At 35.5% G+C, this 27500-nt stretch overlaps 1 protein-coding gene across 2 annotated transcripts in view; it reads left to right on the forward strand.

The window, feature by feature from the left end:
• LOC115209130 (ras-related protein Rab-1D) overlaps positions 1-27500 on the forward strand; it is a 174627-nt gene that overhangs the window by 446 nt on the left and 146681 nt on the right. Inside the window, exon 1 of one of the 2 annotated variants that reach the window (XM_029777275.2) lies at positions 1-260. This exon is cut by the window's left edge and continues 446 nt beyond it. In XM_029777275.2, coding sequence (XP_029633135.1) covers positions 162-260 — 99 coding nt within the window. In that variant the 5' untranslated portion in view covers positions 1-161. Of the gene's footprint in view, positions 261-26067; positions 26198-27500 lie in introns of those variants that run through there. The other variant, XM_036501262.1, reaches the window with a different exon arrangement.

Genomic DNA, 27500 nt, shown 5'->3' on the forward strand with positions numbered 1-27500 from the left:
TTTATTTTTACCCCCTTTTTTTTTCTTACCTTTCGATGCTTAGTGTGAACTTTTAAACAGTTCACTAGGAATTATTTGTACGGAATTACCAACTTTGTGTTTCAAGGAGGGAAAGCTTCTGTTTACCAAGCAACCAGGGCTACACATTTCAAGGTGCCATCATGACCTCGGTGTATTGTGACAATTCCAAATCGGCCACAATGACACAATCTAAAGTTAAACAATTTCCTCCCAGTTATCAGAATGGATACATGAACGTGGTAAGTTGTTTATTATTATTATTATTATTATTATTATTATTATTATTATTATTATTTATTAAGATACCAGTCAAGTACTGGGGACGAAAATTGCAGATCTTGAGTTTAAATTAAAAACCATTATTATTATTATTGAAATTCACAGCTTTTGTTTCAGCTAAATTTGAAAATAATGAATTTAGTAAATAACTTTGTCATTATTTAGCTGGAGTTAGGAACCAAAATTAATAGGAAATTTTGATACAAAGTTTCAACTTGGATCACTTTAAAGCAGTAAGTTTGTCATAGAACTAGGGGCAGTTTTTGGGCGGGTTGGTGTGGAAAGGGTTAATTCTAAGTATTGTGCTTGAATTATAAACCATTATTATTATTTTACGTTCTGAGTTCAAATTCTACCGAGGTCGACTTTCCCGTTCATCCTTTCGGGGTCGATAAAGAAAGTACCAGTTACGCACTGGGATCGCAGTAATCTAAACACACGCCCAAAATTTCAGGCCTCGTGCCTATAGTAGGAAGGAATATTATTATTATTGTTATTATTATTATTATTATTATTATTAAATAAGACCCCAGTCAAGTATTGGGGTCGATAGTATCGACTATCCTACCCGCCTCAAAATTACTAGCCTTGTGTCTAAATAATAATAATAATCATCATCATCGTTCTTGTTTTTGTAGTTCATTGATTTTTTTTTTAACTCAAATTTCCTTTTGGATTAAATCGGCTCCCTTACTGGGTTTGTTATTAGTAAGGTTTCTTGTAAAATATTAGTAATTAAATTATTTGTTGTTTCACTTCATGTATATAGTTAATAGATGAAGGCATGAATGTCGTAAATTCCCATTTCTTCTCTTCCCGTGCCCCCCCCCAGCTCATCTCTGTTTAAAAAGTTATAATCGTTTATTTATTTATACAGCTAAATATTTTTTTTCCTCTCTTTTTATAATTATGAAATTTAAAAATTATAAAAATCTGCGAACACTAACTGAAAAAACAAAAAAATAACTCGATACATGTGTAGAACCAAATATCATCAATTGACACTTATTTTCGAAGTTTCACCGGTAATGTCTTTCTTCATTGGACTGACAACAACATCATCGGCGAAATTTCGAAGTCGCGTGTCAATAAAATTTATTTACTTACATTTATTTATTGAACGAGCATCATATTGCATTCGTAAGTTACCCGTAAATAAAATGTCGTGACCCAGTCTCGATTCAGAGTGTAGATAGAACTACTTCACTTTCGTCACAAATGTCTCTTCATCGACACCCCCGCATAACAACTCGGTAGGGTAAGTACTCGAACGTTAGTACAACTTGCCCATTAATTGTACTTCTTTGTGACCGAAACAAGTCATACCGTTATCGTTGTTGTTATTGGTTATAGTTATTACGAAAGACATGGGTGATCTAAAATGCTGTCATCATCATCATCATTACTATCATCATCACCATCATCGTCATCGAGGAAACCAACCTCTGCTTTGCCGCCAGATGCTAGAAATAGCAGCCAAATCTCCTTTAAATCCAGCCCTTCCCTTTTAAATAAAGAAATAACAGTGGATTATATATTTCTAGACATACACATTAAATAGAGGCGGGCTGGTCACGGTTGGACTGCCTTTGCTCATAGTTCTGCTCGATAAAAGTTGATTGACCTGGATCTAAACAACAACAACAATCATCATCATTATCCTCATGACTGTGTCACCATTATATGCAATGATTAATCCCCCGCTTCCTCTTCATTCACTCCAGGGTACTGCATTGAACCGGAAATCTGTGTAATTCAATGTCATGAACATCTATACTATAACATACTATACTATACAATAACATACTATATTTTGAAATGCTTTCTAATAGTATTAGAGAAACTTCTTAATTATATATTTGTTTAGATATCTGATCGCATTGTCATGAAGCCAGGTTGATTATTGTTAATCCGTTGTTGACATTCTCGGGATTAATGTAAAACTGCTCACCAACTCAATCACTCTCTCTCTTTCTCTCTCTCTCTTTTACTGTTACTGTGTCAAAGTGTACGAGTGTGTGTGTTTGTATGTCTGTCTGTTTGCCTGCCTGTCGCTCTGTCAGTCAGCTAACCCAGCCAGCTGTCGGTGTTGGTGCAGGCAGACAGGCAAGCAGCGCCATCAAATCAATACTATTCACTTAACTTTCCTCTGAGTTTTGTAGTTGTAGTGATGGTAGCGATGATGTTGCTGATATCTGTCTGTGTCAGCGTCACAACATACACAGGGATGCGCGCGAACTCGCCGCCAACCACACACTTACACACATAACATACACAGCTGCTGTATCTCTCCCCAACATGCATACACGCCAACACAAGACAAACTCATTTACCAAGATCATCATCGTCATCAGCACCATCTATACACATAAATGTTCGTGAATATCACTAGAATAAAAGAAATATTTCATAAGAGGCGCCTTTGTGTGTGTGTTTATGTGTGCGCGCGCAGTACTTACACTTTTTCCTGTGAATCTCTATGTATGTTAAGTGCACGTATGCTATTATGTGGGCAAGCATATAGCAAAAACCCTGTGTGTGTGTGTGTTCTTATTTGCGTGCGCTCATGCGAGGTAGTATTCCACCGATTTTTTGTGTGTTGACTGACTCCTATGAGTGATTCCAAATACATTCTTTTCCTGCTGTCATGCTATGTGGCTTTCAAAACTTTTGGAACTCTCAAGTGCATATATGTATGTTTATGCATATGTGAATGTATATATTTGTATATAAATATGTACGTGTGTGTGTGTAAGTATATATATATATATATATATATATATATTATATATATATATATATATATATTATATATATATATATATATACATACATATATATATATATGTGCATCTGTATACATGTGTATGCACATTTATACATATATATATATGTGTGTGTGTATCTGCATACATATGTATATATATATATATATATATATATATATATATATAATTATGTGTGTGTATGCATATATATGTATATACACATGTGCGTATATATATATATGTGTGTGTGTGTGTGTGCGTGTGTGTATACATACATATATGTATATGTAAGTATATATATGTGTACACACATATGTATGTATACGTATATATGAATGTATACACATATATATGAATGTATATACGTATATCTATGTATATACATATATGTATGTGTATATATATGTGTGTGTATACATATATATATGTGTATATATATATATACATCTATATGTGTGCATCTATATACATGTGTATGCACATTTATACATATATATGTATATACACGTGTGCGTATATATGTATGTGTGTATATGTATACACATACATTGTAAACATGTGCGTATATATATATATAGAGAGAGAGGGGGGCAGACAGACAGAGAGAGCAAGAGAGAGAGAGAGGGGTGCAAGTACACATGCATACGTGTGAATGTATATCAAGTAAATCCGTTAATTATAATACAATCTTTCCCCACTGTCATGAATAATCATTATTATCTCTGCCATAGAACCATGCACTGCTCTATCAACGTAAATGATATGTATACAGATACACACTAATAGAATGCGGAACATAGATGCACACCTACAATTAAAATAGGAGTTTTTAATTTATGCACATTAGCTTGAATCACTAACCAGATGTGTCGTTATCTTATACGAACGGCTCAACATTAAATTGGTTAAACAAGTTTTTCGGGCTTTTGTTTAATTACATGCCTGTGTGTATACCTGGAGTTTCATATATATATATACATATGTTCATCTACATAATTAGACACATAAATGCAATTTATTATTTTTTCTTTGCGTGTGTATTCGTGTGAGTTCATCAAAGTGGATCTCCTAAATGTTTGTATTATTAACTCTCTCTCTCTCTCTCTCTCTCTCTCCCTCTGTCTCTCCCTCTGTCTCTCTCTCTCTCTCTCTCTCTCTCTCTCTCTCTCTCTCTCTCTCTCTCTCTCTCTGTGCAATTGAACAGAGCTGACTGAACCTCTTAGTTCTTGCACTTATCAGGACCCCTTATACACCGAAACATAGCAGTAGACATACACACACACACTCACAATATGTATATAGTAACTTTATTATTATAATGTTTAACTTCTAATGAAGAGAGCATCGTGGAGAATATGTGAATTCATGACTACTTGAGACAGCGACCTGGTTTCCAATCCTTCATGCAGCCATTTCTAACCATGTTACATCATGAATGTTTTCCTATAATCCTTTGAAAGACAGTTGTTAAATATACTCATTGCCTCTCTTCTCTATATGTGAGAAGTTTGTATTTGAAACATCAGTATTTAACCTGTGTTGGCACATGAGGAAAGAATATATATCTATAAATTTTCTAGTGCAAACTAACATGTTTTAAAAAAAGAAAAAAAACATATCTTCTACATGTATTGAGCATCTTTCTCAAGGAATGAATGTGTGCGTGTGTGTATGGTTTTCTACTGTAAACTGTATCGTCGTGTGTGAGTATGAAAAGTAGCCTAAAACGGGTGCGACTTAGGAAATCAGTCAAATATACAGACGTTAAAATAAACATGGATATTGTAGATATAACAACCAAAACAACGTTGGAGTTTACAGTAGGAAAGCTCGCCTGGCTTACTACTACTACTACTACCACTATTATTCTTCAACTTTCGAAATGCTTTCCTTTTTACAAATGTTGTGTTGTATATTCTATGACAACGCTGGCTGCTTGTTTTGGAAATTCCGCTAGAAATACGCTCAATGTTTTCATTTGTTATAAATAGTGTAACGGAAGCTTTCCAATTTCAACAACCTGAACTTGAACTTGATAACAAAATTTGGCTTTTCAGCCATATTTTTCTCTTTGCTTTTCGTTTTTATTTTTCTGTAACCTTTTATTTTATTTTATTTTATTTTTTAAATTGCTTTTTACTTCAGTTGTTTTGCGTTTAACCGTGTCAGAAGATCTAAACATTTTGGTAGAAGAGTTTTAGCTTCATACCGGTACTATCTAAGAAGAGTGGTCCCGGTGCGCGCACTCGCGTACTCACGCATCCGCTGTAGCTCGTCGGGACTAGTCGATCCTTACTTTGTTTTTGTTTTATTTACTTTGTTTAAAAAAAATATTTACTTTGTGTTCCTGGGATCTTTTCGGTTTGAACGGCAGTTTTTAAAAATAATTTCCACGTAACTAAACACTTTTAAACTTCGTATGCTGGTAGAATGTGCTTATAAAACATCTTTTCCTCTTGGCTTTATTGAGAAAATTCTATGGTTTGTAAGATATTTGTTGCTTTTTTTCTTCAATTTCTGCAATTTCAACCAATCAATGACGTCTATTGAGGTGAAAACATTCTGTGCCGTATGAATATGCCCCTCGTTTAAGAAACAGATTGAGTTTATTTACATTTCTGAAGAAAAAAAAAGATACCCTTCCCCCCACCCCTAACCCTAACCCTAAAACATTGAAATGCAATAGATCGATACTAGAGTCATAATCATGGGTGACAATTTCATATGACACCGCTAGAAAAAACAGCCGTTCAAACTGAAAAGATCCTGTTCTTGTGTTTTATTTACTTTGCTTTAAAAAGATTATTTACTTTGTGTAAAAAAATTATTTATTTTGTGTTTTATTTACTTTGCTAGGTAGTCGTTGTAGGATCGACTAGTTACGACTAGCTAGCGCGGATGCGCGAGTACGCGAGGGCGCGCATCGGGACCACTCTTCTTAAATAGTACCCTCATACCTTATGGGGAAGGCAAACATTAATGAAAGGGCGGGACTAATATTTTTATATTTTTAAATTAAATTTTGATAACAAAAATTGCAGAATTGTCATTTTCGTAAGAGGAAATGCAGGAATATTAGAGCAAAGTATTTTGAGAAAAAAAAATGAGGTAGTGTGATAGCCAAGTTGTGTCATTCTCAACTTTCTGGTTGAGGGATTCACTAATGTGAAGTAAAACGTAATGTCTTGGCAAGGTGCCTGACTGGACTACAAGTCGCTGACTACGCAACAATGATTTTTTTAAATATTTAACAAAGCAGAGATACTCGGCTTTGCTTGGGATTAAAATGTTTATAGTTTGTATAAATAAATTAGTTATGTTGAAACATGTGATACGGGAAAGTGCAGCATTAACAATAAAACATTCGTGGAGTAAATGATGGTCTAATTCGACTAAGCAACATGCAATACGTCCGTTTGGAGGATTCCATGCCCTAACCTATCATGCGAAATTGGGAGTGATGGGGGTACGTAATTTTTGAACCCACCGAAAAGCTTTCAGTGGATATACTCGCTTTTGAGGCGGCCAGCATTGCGTCAAACACGACCAATCGTATGGTTGATAATAAAATGAATGGAAGGTGTAACGGAGATATTGTACGCAAATCGGTACATTCCGGAAATGGGCTGCAATGGGAGAAGGCGACGGGGAAGTGCACTGTTCAAATGTAGAAGGCGAAGGGTTGACATTGGATCGCTGGTGTGGCTGTAGAATAAAAAAACATAAAGTGAGCCTGTGCAGTTACATGTAATAATGTATTACTTGAAAAAATAAGGCATCATGGCTTATCGTGTGGTATGTATATAGTATGTCTGTATTTTTCTATGCAGTGTAAATTAACGAGATATAAGCAAATGAACGAAATAGAAGCATATGTATGGAACTGCTAATTTATCAGTAAACGAAACTATAATTATTGAAGAGAGACAAAGAATTATATATAGGATAAATTTCTTAATGTAAGGGTAAATATGTAATCGTAAATGCCTAGCAAACTTGCAACAGTTGCGATAATTATTACCTGGTAATGGAACAGTGTCACTTCTAGAACTCACATACATACATTCAGGCATGTGTGTGTGTGTTAAATAATGTATTTAACACGGAAAAACACACACTCACAGACACATACACACTCATACACTTACACACATACACTCACAGACAGATACACAGTCGTATACAAAATGTGATGTCGTTGTCGTCGTGGTATAAAATGTCTTGTTGACAATAGAAAGATTATCTCTGAAATATTTTATTGTTTTAATCGATATGAAAATAAAATTTCGTATTGACACTGGCCAGACCTCACATACATATAGTAAGATAAGCACACAGACATACATTCACGGATGTTAGTCGTCACACATGTGTATGTATGTGTAGATGTGTTTATGTTTAGTAACGTACCTAACGCGGAAAGACACACACACACTGAGGCATATCTTCACACTCATGCACTTACACACATTTACAGACAGATACACAGTCATATGCAAAATGTGCTGTCGTTGTCATTGTGGTATAAAATGTCCTGTTGATAATAGAAAGATTATCTCTATGAAATGTTATATTGTTTTAATCGACCAGCCCTCAGATACATATGTGTTTAATAACGTACCTAACGCGGAAAGACACCTACACTGTGAGACATATACACTCACACACACATTCACAGATAGATACACAATCATATACAAAATGTGACGTCGTCGTCGTCACATATGTATATGTATGTGTAGATGTATATGTTTAATAATGTACCGTTACATATGTATATGCATGTTAGATGTGTATGTTTAATAACGTACCTAACGCGAAAAGACACACACACTATGAGACATATACACACTCATACACTCACAGACAGATACACACTTACATACAAAATATGATGTCGTTGTCGTCGTGGTATAAAATGTCCTGTTGATAATAGAAAGATTATCTCTATGAAATGTTATATTGAAATAATGGAAATGAAAATTGTCCTTGTGACAATAGAAATATTGCAGTGTTGAAGATGTTTGTAAAGCATTCAAGAACAGACAAAGATCATTATTTTCACTTCGACATTTAGATTTCAATTGTGTCGAAATATTTTCGTCGCCTTGAAACTGCGACCTCTTCACTGGCAAAACTTCGTGCTGCATCTAAGAAAATAACTGTTAGTACATGATATATATGTGTTTATGTATGTATGTATGTATGTATGTATGTATGTATGTAGTATGTATGTATGTTTGCATGTATGTATGTATATGTGTAAATGCCCATGCATTCATATACGTATGTATGTATGTATGTATGTATGTATGTATGTATGTATGTATGTATGTATGTGAACATTTACATATGTTTGTAGACGTGTCTGCGTGTGTGTATATGTGCATGTACATGTAAATGTATTTTTATGTACTGATATGTGTTTCTGTTCAAGTTGTACATATAACTGTTACTCCGTCGAAGGTTGTATATATATGCTCCGAGCACACAATCTCAGATCAAGTCACTTGCTATGCAGGTGCATTTCCGTAAATAGAAAGATTATCTCTATGAAATGTTATATTGTTTTAATCTAAATGAAAATAAAATTTGGTATTGACACTGACCAGCCTTCACATACATATAGATAGTATGTTTAATAACGAACCTAACGCGGAAAGACACGCACACTGTGAGACATACACGCTCATACAGTCACACACATACATTCACAGGCAGATACACAGTCATATACAAAATGTGACGCCGTCGTCGTGGTTAGAATTAAAAGTAAAAGTATAAAAGTAAAACAATATATCACATAATATAGATGTTATTGTTTCACTTTTATTCTTTGAGTTTTGACACGTAATACGGAACCAGTGCCAATGCTGCATTATTTTAATCCCCCAAAATTGCCTGCTGATACTCACGGGGTCTGAGAGCATTACCATATAAAATTTGATTTGATTTGATTTGGTTGAGCCGTTTGAGAATGCGTTGGGAACAGACAGAGAGACAAAAGATTTTATATATATATAACTTCGGGCTACTTAACACTTTAAAATGTTTCAAATTTTGACAAGGCCAGCAAGTTCGGGGTGGGGGTAAGTCAATTATATTGATCCCCAGTGCTCAACTGGTACTTATTTTATCGACCCTGAAAGGATGAAAGGCAAAGTCGACCTTGCTCACATTTGAACTCAGAACATATAGACGAAATGCTACTAAGCATTTTGCCCGGCGTGCTAATGATTCTGACAACTCACCGCATTCGAGGTACTTTAAAATATTAATTTATAAAAGTAAGAATCCTATAAAATATCATACTAAAGTTTATCTATGATGATTCTGTGAATTGGCAGAAGCATTAGTGCGTCGCATAGATAATCTGCCTTGCGGTATTCCGACCCTGGGATCCAAGTTCAAATCCCGACGACGTCAACTTTGCCTTTCTTCTTATCAGGATTGTTAAAACAAAACGACCAATCCAATGTAGTGGATTAGCGTACCTGTAAGAATGTCAGACCGAATGTCCTGCAGTATTTGTTCTGGATCTTCGTGTTCTGAGTTCATGGCCCATATGGGTGCGGGACTTATCCCATCACCTTTTTAAACACTACCACGTGGTATATTGAGAGCCTTTAACGAAGTCAACTGTTACAAGCATTCGGATGAGGTTTCTAGTTTCAGGATACCTCCTTTCCACTAATCGCGGTCGACTTTTCCTTTCATCCTATCGAAATCGATAAAATAGGTACCAGTTGAGCACTGGGGCCGATGTAATCGACTTAACCCTTCCCTCGAAAATTGCTGGCCTTGTGCCAAAGTTTGAAACCATTATTATTATTAAAGTGGCGAGATGGCAGAATCTGCCGAGGTCGACTTTGCCTCATCCTTTCTGGGTGGATAAATTAAGAACCAATCAAACACTGGGGCCAATGTAATCGAGTGGTCCCCTTCCACAAAATTTCAGTCCTTGTATCTATTGAAGAAAGGATTTATATTATTACTAGCAGTATCGCCCGGCGTTGCTCAGGTTTGTAAGGGAAATAACTATAAAGCATTTTTAGAGAGTTATAGCCAAAAAATAGCAAAAAAAAATGGGAAAAAAATTATGGTAAATTTTTTTGAGAGTTAAAAAAGGTGGAGTTGCGTCCCCTAGACGGTCTGTGGTTTGGGTTTCTGATTCTCGACCCCATGTCGAATTTATCGATTTTTTTCAGAACTGGGGGAACTTTTCAAAATTTTCGCTGCGTTAGTTTTGAATTATGACATTGGGCTATGTGTGTGTCAAGTTTCATCAGAATCGGTTGAAAGCCGTGGTCAGAGTGAGGGTACGAGAAAACAGACACACAGAAAACGCACAGACAAACTGCCGTTTATATATAGAGAGATTAAGGCAGCGAGCTGATAGATTCGTCAACACGTTGAACAAAAAAGGTTTAACTGTATTTTTTACAGCTCTTTTCGTTCCGAGTTCAACCATCCTTTCATAATTTCGGGGTCAATAAAATAAAACACCAGTCAAATACTGAGGTCGATGTAATTGCCTAACACTCTCATCCTAAAATGGTTTAATTTAGGAGGAGACTTATTTCAGTCATCGTACTGCAGCCATGCTGGGACACCATCTTAATGGGTTTAGTCGAACAAATCGATCCCAATACTTATCTTTAAGCCTCGTACTTATTCTATCACACTCTTTTGCCGAACCGCTAAGTGACGTGACATAAACCAATACCGGCTGTCAGGTGGTGATGGTGGACAAACACAAATTCACACACACACACACACACACACACACACACACACACACACACACACACTCACGCACGCACGCACGCTACATACATACACACACACGCACGCACGTACACATACATACACACACACGCACGCACACGACGGTCTTCTTTCAGTTTCCGTCTACCAAATCCTCTCACAAGACTTTGGTTGGCCGAAGCTGTAGTAGAAGACATCTGTCCAAAGTGCCATATTGAACTCGCAATCATATGGTTGGGAAGCAAACTTATCACGAAGCCACAATTTTGTTTTTACCCAATTTTGTGTAAATTATTATAATTATTAGCACCAATATTGGTGGGCTACAAATTCTCGGCAAATCTAGCTCATGGCCTAGTTTCGAGTTTTCGTTGCAATAGTTCTGTTAATTGCCTTAACTCTAACTTTATGCAGAAGTTGTGGTCAAAGATAAACATCATAATCCAATTATCTCCAAGTTTCTATGCATAAATATAAACTACAAAACAAGTTAAACAAACTTAACGAATCGGATCTTTGAGGTTTTCGTCACTGTTTACAATTTTGTTCTAATTGATTTCAAATTTGGTATATGGATTAAGTTTTGTTTACTAATTATGAAAATGAAATTCATTTTCCATATAAATCCATAATTAAAAAGTTATTAGCCTTTAAAATTTGCAAAATTTGGGTATTTTAGCCAATCACAAGCGAGTATTTTAGATATCACCGTGGTGAAGAAGCAAAAAGCACCACTCGTTCCATAGCTGATTGCGAAGAACTCTATTTCCATAGTAGCCAAAGATGTTGTGCATGCGCACAAGGAGTGTAACCACCACTTGTTCTATAATTGTTTATTTTCATAACAGATGGGACTCACATTCAACAAATTGAAAGTATCTGGGCATGGTTGACTCTTATGTTTGTGAATTTATGTGGAGAAAGAGATACGGGAAAGATAATTTATTTTATAAAATCCTAGAGCGTATTGCAAACTTTCGTTCTTGAAGTTTTTTTAAACTAATAAATGTCTATTTTAAACAATGTTTTGATTGTTATTTCTAGCAACTCCAGTTGGTTTGTTCGTAGCTTTTAGATATTTAATTTCCTTGTGAATGCTTTGATATTAATTTTGCTCCTGTATATTTTAATGTTTTGGTTGTTATTTCTAGCAACTCCTGTTAGTTTGTTCGTTACTTTTAAATATTTAACTTCCTCGCGTAACTAGTTTAATGTTTTGACATGCCGATGCCCCCACCCACCCCTGATGATGGAAGAGGCAACGAACGTGCTGTTTTCTGATTGGCTGAAAATTCTGAAAATTATCAAACTTTGAACACCTATAACATTTTTGCAAAATTTTTCTAGAATAAATGAATAACAAATTCGGATTCAGCTCCAAAAATTTCATATATATGATACATAAAAAAATTTTTTTAAGATAATTGTAAAGAGTGACGAAAACCACAAAGATCCAACGAATCTAACTGTTCTTGTTTTTGTTTTTTCTTTAGTTTTTGTAGTTTGTTTTTTTTTTGCCTCATGTCAGCTCTAACTAATTAGATCTATGATCAAAGAAGTTTTAGTTATGACTATTCCATCTTTATCTCAGGCATTCAAGGACATCATTATCCCAAAGTTAACACACAATTTACGGTCGTTAAAAAGTGACAGTAAAATTATAGATATTGATGAAAACAGTCACACTTTTCAGTGGTGTTCTTCGCTGAGTTATACTACAATGGAACGATGTTCAGCTACTTCTGAAATACGTAGCATATCACTAAAAGTTACTATGTATGTAGGTGCCTGTGGACGTGGCATTACAAGGGAGTTATTTTTACCTTCTTATCATGAAATTTCGGCATCTCACAGTCGTCACTTCTGATTTCTATCGCAACTTACTTTTACTTTTTTTACGACTGTAAACCGCATGTTAACCTGCCCCAACGTGCTCTTATCTTTCCGTGACAGCAGAGTATAATTTAAGGGCTGATCTCCCATAAATTACTGATATTTCTAGCAAGTCGAATGACCTCATAGAGGATCTCTCATTGGCTGGAACTAAATTTTGTACATGCTGGAGATGACCATAATTCTGCAACGAATTATTGTCACCTCCGGATAAAACTGTCTTATCATCATCTAGGTGCTCTCCATATGTCCAGGGGTCGGCTTGTCAAGCGTTTCTAGTTCCTTCTGTGTAATGTTGCATGCATAAAAACAGCCAGGCTCTTGTTTCCACTCCATTCTTTGATGTTATCAGTTTAAACATTTTTGACAGCTACTTGCTTCTTTCCCCTCCACACTTCCGGCAAGATGGTTTTGGGTAGTGATTTGTGGTGCATCGTATGCACCAAATATGAATATGATAGCTTTGTGGGCTTGGTTCTTGATAGTAAGGTCTATTTGGACATTCAGCTCTTCTAATATTGCAGCATTTGTTATCTTGACTTACCAGCTTATTCTATCCAATCTACGAAAGACCCACATTTCAAAGGCATCTATCTTCCTTTCCATTACTCTGTACATTATCCAAGTTTCAACCCCATAGACTACGATTCGCATAATATAACCATTTACTAGCCTCGATTTTAGGTGCACCTCTTTTGAGGTGAATTTAATTCTCGTTCTTATATTAATTGACTGAAGACATATATATTACACCTTATCGTAAGTCGAAGATAGCCCTTCTGTTTTGATTTTTGAAATCAACATTAACACCGTTGTATTGATTGCATGTATTAAGTTATACTCTAAACAAATATTTAGCAACTTCTTGTCCCTGCTTAAAGTTTTGCTCATTGTTTCTTTACTTCTTTGCGAATTTAGTTTTAAGTCTTTCATTGCTGTATTTCATTATTTTTCTTTTTGAATCAGGTTAAGGTTTATGTTATTACAGTTGTACATGGAAAGTGTGGAGATGATGGGTGTTAGTTTATAAACTTCACTCCCCCACCAGCGCCCAGTTTGTCCCCTCCCCCTCTCTGTCTGTCTCTCTCTGTCTCTCTCTCTCTCTCTCATCCTACGTGTGGCGACGCATCTGTGTTGTGTATATATGATGACGCTGAGATCATGGAAGTGTTGCCTTGCCTGCTGTTGTTTATACTCGAGAAGATAAGGGTGCTGGGTATTGGTGGGCAGACGCCATTTCAATGGTATTTACATTTGAAAGAAAGCTTTTCTCTCTCACTCTCTCATTACCCTGCTTCAGAACTTAACAAAGTTTTGCTTCATAACAGCACCCCCTATGTCTTATCATAACATTTACAATAATCTGTCTTTAGGTTGACATTCAAATTTACTGCACCTCTGCTTAGGGTCTCAACCTCACACAACTCTATTATCATCAGCACTGTCGCATCACCGAAGACTAACCATTTGGATTCATTTGTGCGACATTCTCTGCAATAACATCTGTTAGTTACTCCAGACTTTCTTTTAACGTTACTTTGGCTAGATTAATGTAAAATCAGAGATGTCACTTGTTTGTTTTTCTTTCTGTTAGAATAGAAAGACATTGTAAGTTAAAGAAGGCAACTGATTCCACCGTCTTGCACATTATTATTTTAACAGCAGTTTATTCTTCATATCTCAAACACCAGTAGCGTCACTTTTTTGTTTTCGATGACGAATTATAATAGCCTCTTTCTGGAAATTACTCTTGCTCTTAATCCCACAACACTACCTCACACTCCGGCCCACAATATCACCCTCAGTCCTATAACATTTATCATCTCAGTTTAGCTCCACAAACATTAACTCCATCGGCAGTTCCACAACGTTACTCCACTCTCAGCTCTACGGCATTATTCCACCCTCAGTTCTACAACATTTATTCTACCTTCACTCCTACAAAATAACTCCACTTAAAAGTCGCACAACGTTACTCTACAAATGGTCTCAACATTATTCCATCGTTACTCACAGAATGTTATTTTACTCACAGTTCCACAACACAAATCCTCCCTCAGACACACATTACACTAATCCTTCACCAGTTTCACTACTTCAGTCTCACTTTTGTAAGACTAAAATCAATTTACCCTATTGTCGCAGTATTATGCTACTCTTGTCTGGGCTCTAATCCTTAACAGTGCTCCTCATAGTTTTACATCCGCTCTAAGTTGTTAAATTTGGGACAAACTATTGCGAGTAAACTTAGTTGCTTTTTCTTCACTGATGTGAGAAAGATTTCAGCTACATTCGATTGTAGATTTCATACCCCTCTGTTACCAACAATATATATATATTGTGACCGTGTGTGTACCGTTGGCGATTTTTTTCCTCTGTCTTCCCTTCTCTGGATCTTTCCTTCTCCTATGTTTCCGACGAAGAGCTCCGCTCGAAACGTTAAACCCTCCTTCTTTCCTTAGAATCCAATAATACTATATTTGTTGCACGTCCTCGCGTTGTTGTGTTTTTTTGTGCTTTCTTGTTTGGATTAACTATATATATATATATATATATATATAACTGCCAAGTCATTACCAACTTTCTAGAAGCAGCCAGGATGAACACTCTGAAGGAGAAAAGATTTCAGAGTTGAACTGGGTCTAATCTATCCACAAATGATGGAGACCACTTCTGCAACAGGATCTGCAAATCCCGGATAGGTTCCTACTCCCACATGAGGCGACACGCCAAAACATCGGACTCAGAACACTATGCAGCCTGGTCCTGCTAAATCCTCATTCGTTGAAGTGATGAGAGATTCCAAAACTAACAATAACACACACACACACACACACACACACACACACACTGGGTGGATTATAGCTGCTGTAATTACCAGCCTTCACAAATTTGGCTTCACGCCTTTCATGAGTCATATCGGATAAATTATTGTATCATTCTTTCACCCAATGATTCAAGGAAGGAGATCCACTGAAATGGTTAGTTCGTTGCTGCATAACGATGAAAGGTAGGTTAGAGTTCAGTAGACAGTAACCGAAGATAAAAGGGTTTCCTTCTCTTTGTAGTCTTCTTCCTGTTTTACTTATTGTTGAACAGTTGGATTTCTCTTTGTCGAGAACAAGATTCAGCGAAATAGTCAATATTGACCCCTGGGTATCTATGTAACTATCTAAAGGGGTGGTACACACTGAAATGATTGTGAGTTCTAAAAGTGCTGAGTTAGTAGTGAACTGAATCGGGAGAGCGAGGTAATTTAAAGCGAAAGTTCACTAATTTCCAACTAAATATCGATGCAATAACTAATATTCACCAAACACATATTTCACATTAAATATTCCGACTCTATGAGAACGGGAAACAATTATATAAAGCCGTTCATCCAGCACTCTTACGCTTCTGCCAAATGGTCGTAACGGTTCATAAATATTGAGTTGAATTTTACTGCAGCCGTTTCCTTGTGTATTTTGGAGACACGCTGGATTCAACAAACCTCAGTTCACTTAACTCACCAAATTAGGTGCTAAATATTCTGGGAATGTTACTCTTTTTTTCTTTTTTTTTTTTTTTGAGGTTGAAGACATAGATGTGAGGGATTTATTTTTTACTGCTAGAACTTATCCCGTTGGATCATAAATGTTGGTGCTTATATTTGTATAAGTAAATTTAATTAGCGTGTGAAGATTGCTATGGTTAAAGCCCAACTTAATGAGAGCCCATCATCCTTCTCGTCGTTTCCAATCTCCGTAGATTCTCTTCGAGACTTGTCCAGTATGAGATTTCTCATTCAGATTTAGACATCCTTTAAAAATCATATTATGAATAAAATGGAGTGATGCTTTGGAAAAGAAGAAAAAAGACTGATCTTTATATATATATATATCTTTTACCTGTTTCAATCATTAGACTGCGGTCATGCTGGGGCACCGCGCCTTGAATTTTTAGTCGAATGAATCGACCCCAGTACTTATTTTTTAAGGGTGGTACTCATTTTATCGATCTTTTTTGCCGAACCGATAAGTTACGGGACATAAACACACCCACACCGGTTATCAAGTGGTGATTGGGGGGGGGGTAAACACAGACACACACACACACATATTTATGACCGTGAGTGTCCATATGTGTGTGCATTTTTTGCTTAGTTTTGGTTTTCGTTAAACAGAAACCAATACACAACGCACAAATGCATTTGCACTCGCATATTCATGGACATTTACAACTACAAACAACTCCATCTCAATGCAATTTCACTTACAGAGAACACCACAATATGTACATCTATTTAAATACAGATGAATACCAGACACAAATACGAAGAAAAAGATAGGTGAAGAGAAATCATTGAGAAAGCCATAACCGTGCTGCGAAATACTGCGACAAATCCTTTAACGGATTAACAAAAAAGTAATTAGTGGAATTACAACCAGGGAAAGAGTCTCCTTGTTTTAATACACAATTTCACACATCAAGAAATTTGTGAAACACACACTTATATATATATGTGTGTGTGTGTGTGTGTGTGTGTGTTTGTGTTTGTGTAGCCCACGAGGCTTATGTGCATACTCTTTAAAACGTAAATATATACACTTTGAAGCATGAATATATACAATGTTGTGCATATAGACACATGTACAATTACATGCCCAGTACTTAATTCTCCGACATATATAAATCTGTACGTTGGTACACATACACACCCAAACACACGGACGCATGCAGTATAATACTCTCCATCCCACATTGCGTGGTTAGAAACAAAACAAAACCCCGCAATATATTGATAGTTTTTAATCCGTTTCCCCAATTAAACTATGAAAATATTTCATTTTAGGATATATTTTTCCCATTTGCACTATTCACATTAAATATTTGGCTGTGTTTTGAAATGATATTAACGGTAGTGTTATAACTGCAATATAATTAGGTCAAGGTACACAAACTGATATAAAACAACTGTACTTGCTTGCAGTCGCTCAAATATTTGTGATATGAGTAAACAAAAATATAAATAAAATAAAGAATGTGATGCGAATTGGAAATCAAAGTCCAGTATTGGAGATAGACAATTTATAGCTTTCCGTCACGCCCAGTTCCAGATCATGACAAAATAGTAAACGCTACTTCTATGATGACTCCTTCCAAAATATTTTGGGCTCCACTTGAATATTCCAGCTTTATTTATGTTTTTGTTATTGTAACCAATAAATTTGAAGTATGTATTTTAGAAGCTTGCCCTTTTTTAGTTTTTATTTATCTATCTTATTTTGTTTATACTTATCTTTATTTAATGTGAAAGCTATGGAAATATCTTCAGGACCAGTGCACCGAATGTTATTGATAATGCTATGGGTCTCCGGATATTCCATAAAAACATGAAAAAAAAAAATGATTTTTCAATGATTTGTGGAGTGAGATAAGGAAACTTTAAAAATTGGCATGCGAAGTATGGAATCTTTACTTGGTTACCCGATCTGTTAAAATAGCTAAATCTCCCTCAAATTATTTCTTTTGCTGTCTTAAAAACGATATGTTCAATACTGTAGCCCTGGGTTTTCTACGCATAAGAAAAAAACGTGATGGTCACAGTTAGAATGCCTTGGATCATAGGTCTGTAGACCGCGAGTTAAACAGCAATAACAGTTGTCTAACATAAGAGATGCAGACATTAGAGCATAAAGGAAAGGAAATGTTTTGCGAGTTAGAACAGCTGCTTGTATTATCAAAGCCTTCTTAAAGACAAATAAATGGCTGACTAAACTTCGTTTTATTTCTTGTACAGAACATGCTAGAAAAAAATGATTTGGCTGAGGAAATTGTACTTTTATATACGAAAGTTGGTATCTTGTGTAGCGATGGTGGAACTAAAATTAAGTAAAAGTCAACAAATAAACAATATCAATAAACTTACGATATAAATATGACCCTTGGGGGTCATATTCGAGCTTTATCAGTTGTTACTTTCTCTTTCAATAAAGCTGTATGAAACTTATTTTGATTTGTTTTTCCGATCTTCTCCAGGAATTTATAAATAGCACAAACATTCGGATGAAATGCGATAAAGCCAACTGTATAATTGCATGGAAACTAAAAATTATTAATAAATATAGCCTTGACCTATAAAAGTTAGAATAGTAATTTTAACTTTAAATGGAATCATTCTTCTCTCTCGTTCGTGATTTAATCTCATTTGTCATTCATTTCATATTTGTTACTTAATTCCAAACTGTGTTACTTAATTCCACACTGGTACTGTGCTCTATGCTGCAGTGTTTACATACGCCTTGAGGTTTCCTCACTGAGTTTGTACATTTGTTATGCCATCCAGCACTACATATCTATTTTTAACTTCCTTTGTATATTTTTCTATGTTTCGTTCGGCTTTAGTGATCTAACAGATAGAGTAACAAGCATTGAGGTCCTTGGACGAACAGAAACCACAAGAAAACTCTTTAACAGCGTAAGGAGGCAACAGTCCAAGCTCATTAAACATTAGTGTTAGAAGACAAAGTCTTGAATACTTAGTGACAACTAGAAAACTAAACGGAAGAAAATGCCGGAGAAAACAGCTGGTTACAGAATGTTATGTGTGGACAGGAGATAGAGCCCCATGATCGCTGACGCCAATAGGTATAGCACAAAAAGAAAAAAATTAAATCATTACAATGCGATTGAAGTTTCGAATTTTGTTGTTTTTACCTCGCTCAGTATAATAGCCTTTTGTATATTTTTGGTGAAAAATTTCCTGTTTTTATACTTTACATTCTAGTTTGTTTTTTTTTTTTATTAGAAAAAAAAACATAGTATTGTAGTAAAAAAAAGTTGCATCCCATAAAACACCATTTTTATTTGAAGTGTTGTGTTGGGACAGACAGTCATTCATAGTTATCAGCATAAAACATGAGATAAAAGTGCTGAGCGAAATAATTCTGCAAGCTCAATATCCGGAGGAGGCAATTTCTTTCACTCGTTTAAAGCGATTGAAAAGGCGTGTACGTTATGTAATCTATTCATTTCACTCACCTACATATAATATAAACTTGGTAACCAGGTATCTGTGCAAGAAATCCTATAATGATAATAATTCAGACTCTATTCATGTTTCTGTGTTTGCTTTAAAACTTATATTAAATTTTTAGATACTATGAAAACAAATTAATTATAGTGCCAGCTAACCTGATTTAGTCATTCATGGCTGCTTTGAGTAAACCTTCTTAAACTTATACCGAAGAAGTAGGTCTTTCTTCCTGTTTCGTACAATGTTTTATGTTCCATCTACTCCTGTCAAATCTAACATTATCGTCGTACTTATCACAATCATCATCACCAACATAACAGCAGCAGTAGCATCATAGCCATCATGACATAACCGTTTTACTTTTCGTCATACGTTTAATTATACACCTTAGTTCCGTCATCTCTTTATTATTATTATTATTATGGGTATAATAGTAAAAGTTTACTAAACAAAGAGTATGACATTGGGAGAAGGTGGCAAAATGTAAAAATATAAGTTTTTTGACAAAAAAATTCTTTCACAGAAACAAACAACTACCTAATCCCTTGCTCTTGTTCTTCTCCATAAAGTAGTGATAGCTATTTCTAAAGTCCAGCGATCTTGTGAGACGGGTTGTAATAGTAAACGTTTCCCAAAATATTCGTTTCTTATATGAACAAGAAGCCTTATCATTATAGTAGAATGTCAAACAAGATTATGAGGCATTTATACCTTTCCCAAACGCATTAATATGATTCCCTTTCTAGTATAAATACAGGCCTGACTCACAGACTTCGGCGTCATTAACTTGATCTGAAATATTGGTTTTGCTTGACTAGACACAAAGGCTTTATATTTTAAAGGAAGGAAAGAGAAAGTTGTGATATTCATACATTATACAAAAGACATTAGTAATGCAAATAGCGAATGCGTATCAATGCAAAGTCCATATCAGCGTTGCATTCTTGATTTGTATGGAACATAAAATATTGATTTTTTTTTAAAAAGGCACAATTGAAAATATTTGGTGAGTTGGTGGTGAAATTTCGTGGCTATCACGCATTTCTCAAAACCATCAGGAAGTACAGGCGAAGTAAAGCAGTTTCAACACTGAATCTAAATTAAGTCACGTTCTTGGTTTATGATTTAGATAGAGGCATTGTTCTCTGACATATACTTGAAATATATACTTACGAAGGAGTGCTGAAAAGTTCCTGGCTTTGGGTAAACAAAAATACAGGAAGATCAGTTAATTATGATTTTATTCAACATATTTCACTCTCAGATTCACACGCTTATTGCAATTGCCCCTCAGTTTTTCTTATCCCTGTAAAAGAACACGGAAAGTTGGGGCTCCAACCAGGCCTTTCCCGACACCCTTAAAGCCAGGGACTTTTCAATACCTCCCTCGTATATATTGAACACTTTCTAATTGTAGGCTTCCTGCATAAAAAATAAAAAGAAAACAACTCTTCCCGTACTTGTATTTTCTCTCCGAGCATCCAAGCAATGAAACTGTTTCTTTTCTTACTGTTAGTCTTCTTTTTTTTCAAACTTTTATCTACTTCAAAGACATTTTCTCTAAGTACTCCTCAGTCCCACTGGTGATTAGTTGTCAAAATATCGTCAATAATATCCTTGGTTGGAAGTACTCTTCAAAAATAATAGTTTACTATCACTTTTAAAATGCCACACAAATATAAATATATCATGATGTAATCAGATAGATGATAAGGGTGAGAGAGAAAAAGATGAATTACTTAATTTCTCTTCTCTCTCTTTCTCTACTTATTAAACCATCTGGTATGTGTTCACAGCCGTTTGTTGAATGGATTTACATTACACACTCAGTGTCCATTTGTCATACACAAGTCACATGGGCTACGAGGAGAGTGGGAGAGAGACGTGTTAAATATTGCTTCTGTAGAAAGAGCTTTAAAGTTTGACAATAGCACTGTGCTAGGTTTATTCAGATGAAGCCAGCTGCTGTAACTATATTGAACTAGCAAGAGACAGCTCACAGAAATGAATTTAATTACACATGAACTATTGTCTGCTGTGCACTTTTGTGTCGCATCTAAGCTTTTATCAGTCTTTCCGCTTGCCTACAGATTTTTTTGGAAAATCTCACATAGAATTTGGCCAGCAGGTGGATGAAAGGGGCAGGTGACTCATTTTATTTCTTGATCCTGACGGCTCTGACTGTGAAGATTAAGCTTATTTAACAACACGAGTAAATAATAGAAGTCTTTAAATAACCCTCAAACTTAACTGTTTTGACGACTTATCTTTAATTTTCAGAATAAACATTTTATTTCATAATATACAATATTTTCTTTTTTAAATATGTGTGTTTGTATATGCACGCGTGTGTATACTGTCATAATGGTAACATGCAAATATACGTGCTAATGTATGTTTTACGAATATCTTTTGCATCTCGAATGTTCCCTACCTCGGCTTGACAACCGGTGTTAGTTTGTTTACATCCTCAGACGGATAGAATATGTACCAGACTTTAAAATTAAGTACCGGAATCAATATGTTCGACTAAATCCTTTAAGGCGGTGCCCCAGCATGGCCGCAATCCAATGACTGAAACAAGTAAAAGATAAAAAGCCATCTTTCTTGATGTCAAGTTTCAAAGAGAAGGACCACTTAAGACAAATGAGCAAATTATGAATCTTCAAAACACCACTATCTATCTTATCGATATCTTTCCGTTTCAAATTCTCCAAGCTTAAAGCAAGCATTTAATGTAGACCCTAATGGATATTTTATTTCATTAAAAAACATACTTAATAAACCAGTTAACTGTTGATGTTGCTCTCTCTCTCTCTTTCTCTCTCTCTCTCTCTCTCCCCTCACCGATTATATTACACTCAAATTTTTTAGTTCACAGACACGAGTAGAGTGGTTAATACATGTAGTGGAGCTTATTCATTCGTTCGAAGCTGATCTGAGTCTCGATTGTGTGCGATACTTCAGAGAAGAATAGGAAAAGAATGCTATAGATATGATTTGTAAAGAAGAGTTCAAATGGCATTGTCCCGTTCCAGAATGTTTTATTTATCTGATCCCTATATGAAGTCGCTATTTTTTTATTACGTCTTATCGCTACATGTATAAGCTAACTCAGCCCTACCTGTCTTAACTAAATCATGTCGTAGCCAACTCGTCTTCACATGTATCTAACTCATCCCTACATGCCATAACCATCTTATTCTTACATGTTTAATTATCCCTGCCTGTCGTAACCATCTCATCCATACACCTCATGGTTATGTCATTCATACATGTAATAACTGGTTTGCTGTAAATTGATCGCATTAATTATATCGCGGCAAATAAATCGCCTGGTAACTTCACTGCAAAGTAATAATTACATTTAATTAGTTTGTAATTCTCAGAGTAAATACACTGTATTTCATTAAAGCGGGTATGCAGATATTTTGAATCTACCTCACCGAGTGACAATGGTACCCTGCATAGTTACTGGTTGTCCCATGGCAAGGTATAGCACCCGTTCAGCCACCCTGCTAGGGATATAGCGAAGTCATGGGACTGCAGCATGGCTGATTGTGAAAAGATAGCGGGGAGCTCAACTGAACCAATGGTGCTTCTTACATTGATGCTGAGGTGAAGGAATCCTAGAAGATCAACAGTCAGGATCATCAAGCTCTATCAAGAGAGTAACTGCAGTGCATCCATAGGGGGTGACGTCCATGGCTGTGTAATCATCCCACGAAAGATTCGCTATAGCTCAAGCTCCCAATTCAAATTCATAACAATAGAATTGGATGGTTACAGAGAGTTAGGGGAATCCGCAGAAGCAGCGCAACCGAAGAAGAATTTCATTAAAACTTTTAAAAGAAATTCAAAGACAAAGAAAAAATTTCATCCTTCGATCACGAAATTTTTATCAATCTTCAAAAAAAAGGAATACTTTAAGGAGCGAAATAATAATCGAAAAGTATGACGCCGGCGCAAAAAATTCCACATCGCAAAAGAATTACACAGATGAGGCAGTGAGAGGGAATTCAACGCATCGTCAATGAATATCAAAGTCACGGAATACTGGATTATTTTAAGAGCATTACTCATAATTTATCATTTATCTTTTTAGAATAATTCTTGTTTCCCCCAAATGAAAACTGAGTAAAAATACTGCATTTTTTTCTGGGTTGTGAGCTTTTTACTTTTTGACTATGGCTGTTGAGCACATTTAATATTTCTTTATCTCTTTCCACCGAGGTCGACTTTGCCTTTCATCCTTTCGGGGTCGATAAATTAAGTACCAGTTGTGTACTGGGTCGATCTAATCGACTGGACCCTTCCCCAAAAATTTCGGCCCCCGTGCCTAGTGTAGAAAAGTATATTTCTTTGTCTCTGATTTACCTTTTCACAGCTTATGAGATGCGATGTAATTACCCTAAAACTTCTATGTATGATTTGGCATTATATTTACTTTGCAAATAGATATATAAATAATTACAACGATGTAAAGGCTCGCCATGTAATCACTTTGCAATGAAATTCGTAGTCTTAGTTTCTGCCGCTCTCCAAGGAGCATAAGCTGACTCGTTTCTGTAATTTGAATACTGTAGGGAAGGCTGGAAGCTTTGCACTCCATCCCTTTTTATTTCGCACCGGTCTCTAGCCGGTTATGCCAGATACTTACCCAAAATTTCGAAGTCAGGAGAGGATCCGTAATCCTAAATAACTGCTCGTTACAGACAGTCTGCCAGAGCCAGCTGTGCTTAGGACTCATCTTAGACGGGGTCGCTACGCCCTGGAGTTATGACTGAGTTTACTACCCACTACCAAGGCGATGTAAACTGGCAGATTTACAGCGATGAATTTACTGGAGGCCGTTGAAACCATCGCATCAGTCAGTCTATGTTTTATTAATTCATCTTTGCACGTTGCCCGTACCATCGAACGAGCTACTACTTGGTCACATGAACTGCAAGAAATAGCAGCACAAAATCCCTCGAATCCTTAGAAGGTTATATAAGGATAGGTAAGATAATAATGGTTGGAATTAGATCATAGGTCTGCTTGTTCAGAGTTGATCTAAGAAATGAGCAACAAAAATCTCGTTCCAACAGATCGTAGCTAACGATATTTTTTGTGTATTTTAACCCTAAAGAATATATTAGTCCACACACTTGGTACCAACATATGTTAGAGAACCATGGCATTAATTAAATAGATTTTCACCTGATGTTAAATTCAGGTTTAATAAGTGAAAAAAAAACTGTAAACTGAGATGAGATTAGTACACGCTTCCTCTACTCAGAAAGCCACCACCCTTATCCGCCAAGCCAGAGAAGAATCTTTGCACTCGACTGCAATTTCTGTTCTTGTTTCCTTTTGGTGTTGAAAAGAACAGTGAAATTAATATATATATATATATATATATATATAAATTCTTAAAAAAAAAAGGATGATCTGTACCAACATACATCCCCAACGATGAATATGCTAGTGTATGTATCTATGTATGTATGATCGTACACACACACACATACACACACATATATATATGTACGCATATATGCATATATTAGTTATCATTGGCATGAAGTAACTCGATATGCAACGACCGCAGCTGTTCGGCTCGTGTTGAATAATCTCTCTCTCCTACCGCTAACTTATCCACTCCCACACATTTCATATCTGACTATTTTTTTTTAAAGATTATTTTATTACTTGCCAACATTGCTTTTCGTCACATTACTCTTCTTTATCAATACCTCTCCAATACTCCTTCTTGATCGTTCATTTTCTCTCCCATCCTTCATATTCAAAGACTTCATATAAAATAATTATTTGATTACAGTTTTAATCTAGCCTAGTCGAAATAAAAATAAATAGAAAGAAAGAAGTGAGGGAGAAAAATAAAGAAGAAGCTCATCTAAAGTTATCTCATGTATGCTCATACTGACATGTTTACCCCCGTACCGAGGACACCTGGAAGAACTAATCAGTTTCCACCCTTAAAGATACCCGTTGAGTATTTCCTATACCACAATCGGTATTACAGACTTATTCTGTTTAAAACTAGCGAAGAGAGGCGCCGGAAGACACGAATTAAACGTTTCAGAACTTCCCAGTTTTGTGTTACTGCATTCTACGTATTACATTATATCAACTTAGCTTATGTGTTTGGAGACAGTTACAGTAACGAGTGTTTGGTCTCCTACTGATTAATTCACACCAACCATTTTCACGTCTCTTGTATTTCCTGCTTGAACTAGTCAATGAGCCATGATACAGATCTATGAATCTTCAAAGACCACGTAAACACAGTCTGTAAACTTCTCCAAGTGTGTTATAGTAACCTTCATTATTTTGCTAATTATAGAATTACTTGCAACATCATATTTGAAAGGTCTTTAAAACAAAAAATTAAGAAGATTGTTGTAAATAGAACCAAACTGTTACATCAGATAAAACAACAGAAAAGGTAAGTTTTGTCAAATTCTCTGCATCCACCTCCTTCTAATTCGTCAATTTGATATTTTGGAATTGAACAGGTGATTTCAAACTAAGGCGTTTAAAAAGAAAGAGTATACTATTTCTAGTTTAAAGAAAAATTAACGATAGCTGCATTTTGTGTCTCTTTTTTACATATACTCACTAGATACTCGATTATTTTACCAAACATGAAAACGTTACTTAAGAATGTTGATTATCATTTGCTCAAGCATACAACCAGAAATTGTTGTTGTTAGTCTTATTCAAGTCCCTGTGGTGTTCAAAATACTTTTGGCAGCAGTCGCTTTAGAACATAGAAATATTTTCACACTCTACCTACAACAGCTTCCCTTTTCTTCAGGCAATTGATGGTTAAAAAAAATTTAATGAGGCTGTAAAACATGATGAACGTTATTTACATTAAATAAAGTTAAATAAAGTTGAAGTTAACCGAAGAGCAAACACCAGGACCATCAGACTTTTTGTTTTCTTTTCTTTGACAGAGATATTCCGGTTATGTCCACTGTAGTTGATACCAAGAAGGATTCATAACAGTAACCTGCTGCTTTATAGACGGTGGCTTAATTTTAGCGTGATTAACTTCGGAGCAGTGATATAAATAGGCATTTTGAATCCCTTCCGCGAACGCAGACATAACATACGACCATAGGATTTTGCGAGTTAATGAGAGAAACTTTACGTCGTTGCCCTCTTCGTTGTTATTTATGTTTAGCTCTGATCAAAAGACATTCGTACTGTGATCGTCTAACGTTTTATATATATATATATATATATATATATATATATATATATATATATATATATATATATATATATGATTGATTCCAGTTTCAGCTTATGAGCTGTGGCCATGCTGGGGCACCGCCATATATATATATATATATATATATATACTGTTGTGTTTGGGGAGAGTAATCTTCTTTTTGTGCCTTATAATTTAACACTCACCGGTAAAATTTCCACTTTATTTCTTATTTTTATTTTCTTAAAATTTTCGTTGCACCTTGCAACATTTTCGATAGTCTTGAGTATAGGAAAATAAAAATAAGAAATAAGTGGGAATTTTACCGGTGAGTGTATTAAATTATAAGGCACAAAATGAAAATGACTCTCCCCAAACACAACAGAATATGCTTCAACACACGAACTCACATAAAGAATCTTGCAAACCAAATCCCAAAACGAAATATATATACATACATACATATATATATATATAATATATATATATATATATATATATATATATATCACTACGTTGTACAATGTGC

The sequence above is a fragment of the Octopus sinensis genome, linkage group LG3 (genome assembly GCF_006345805.1).
Source record: "Octopus sinensis linkage group LG3, ASM634580v1, whole genome shotgun sequence".
NCBI lineage: Eukaryota > Metazoa > Mollusca > Cephalopoda > Octopoda > Octopodidae > Octopus > Octopus sinensis.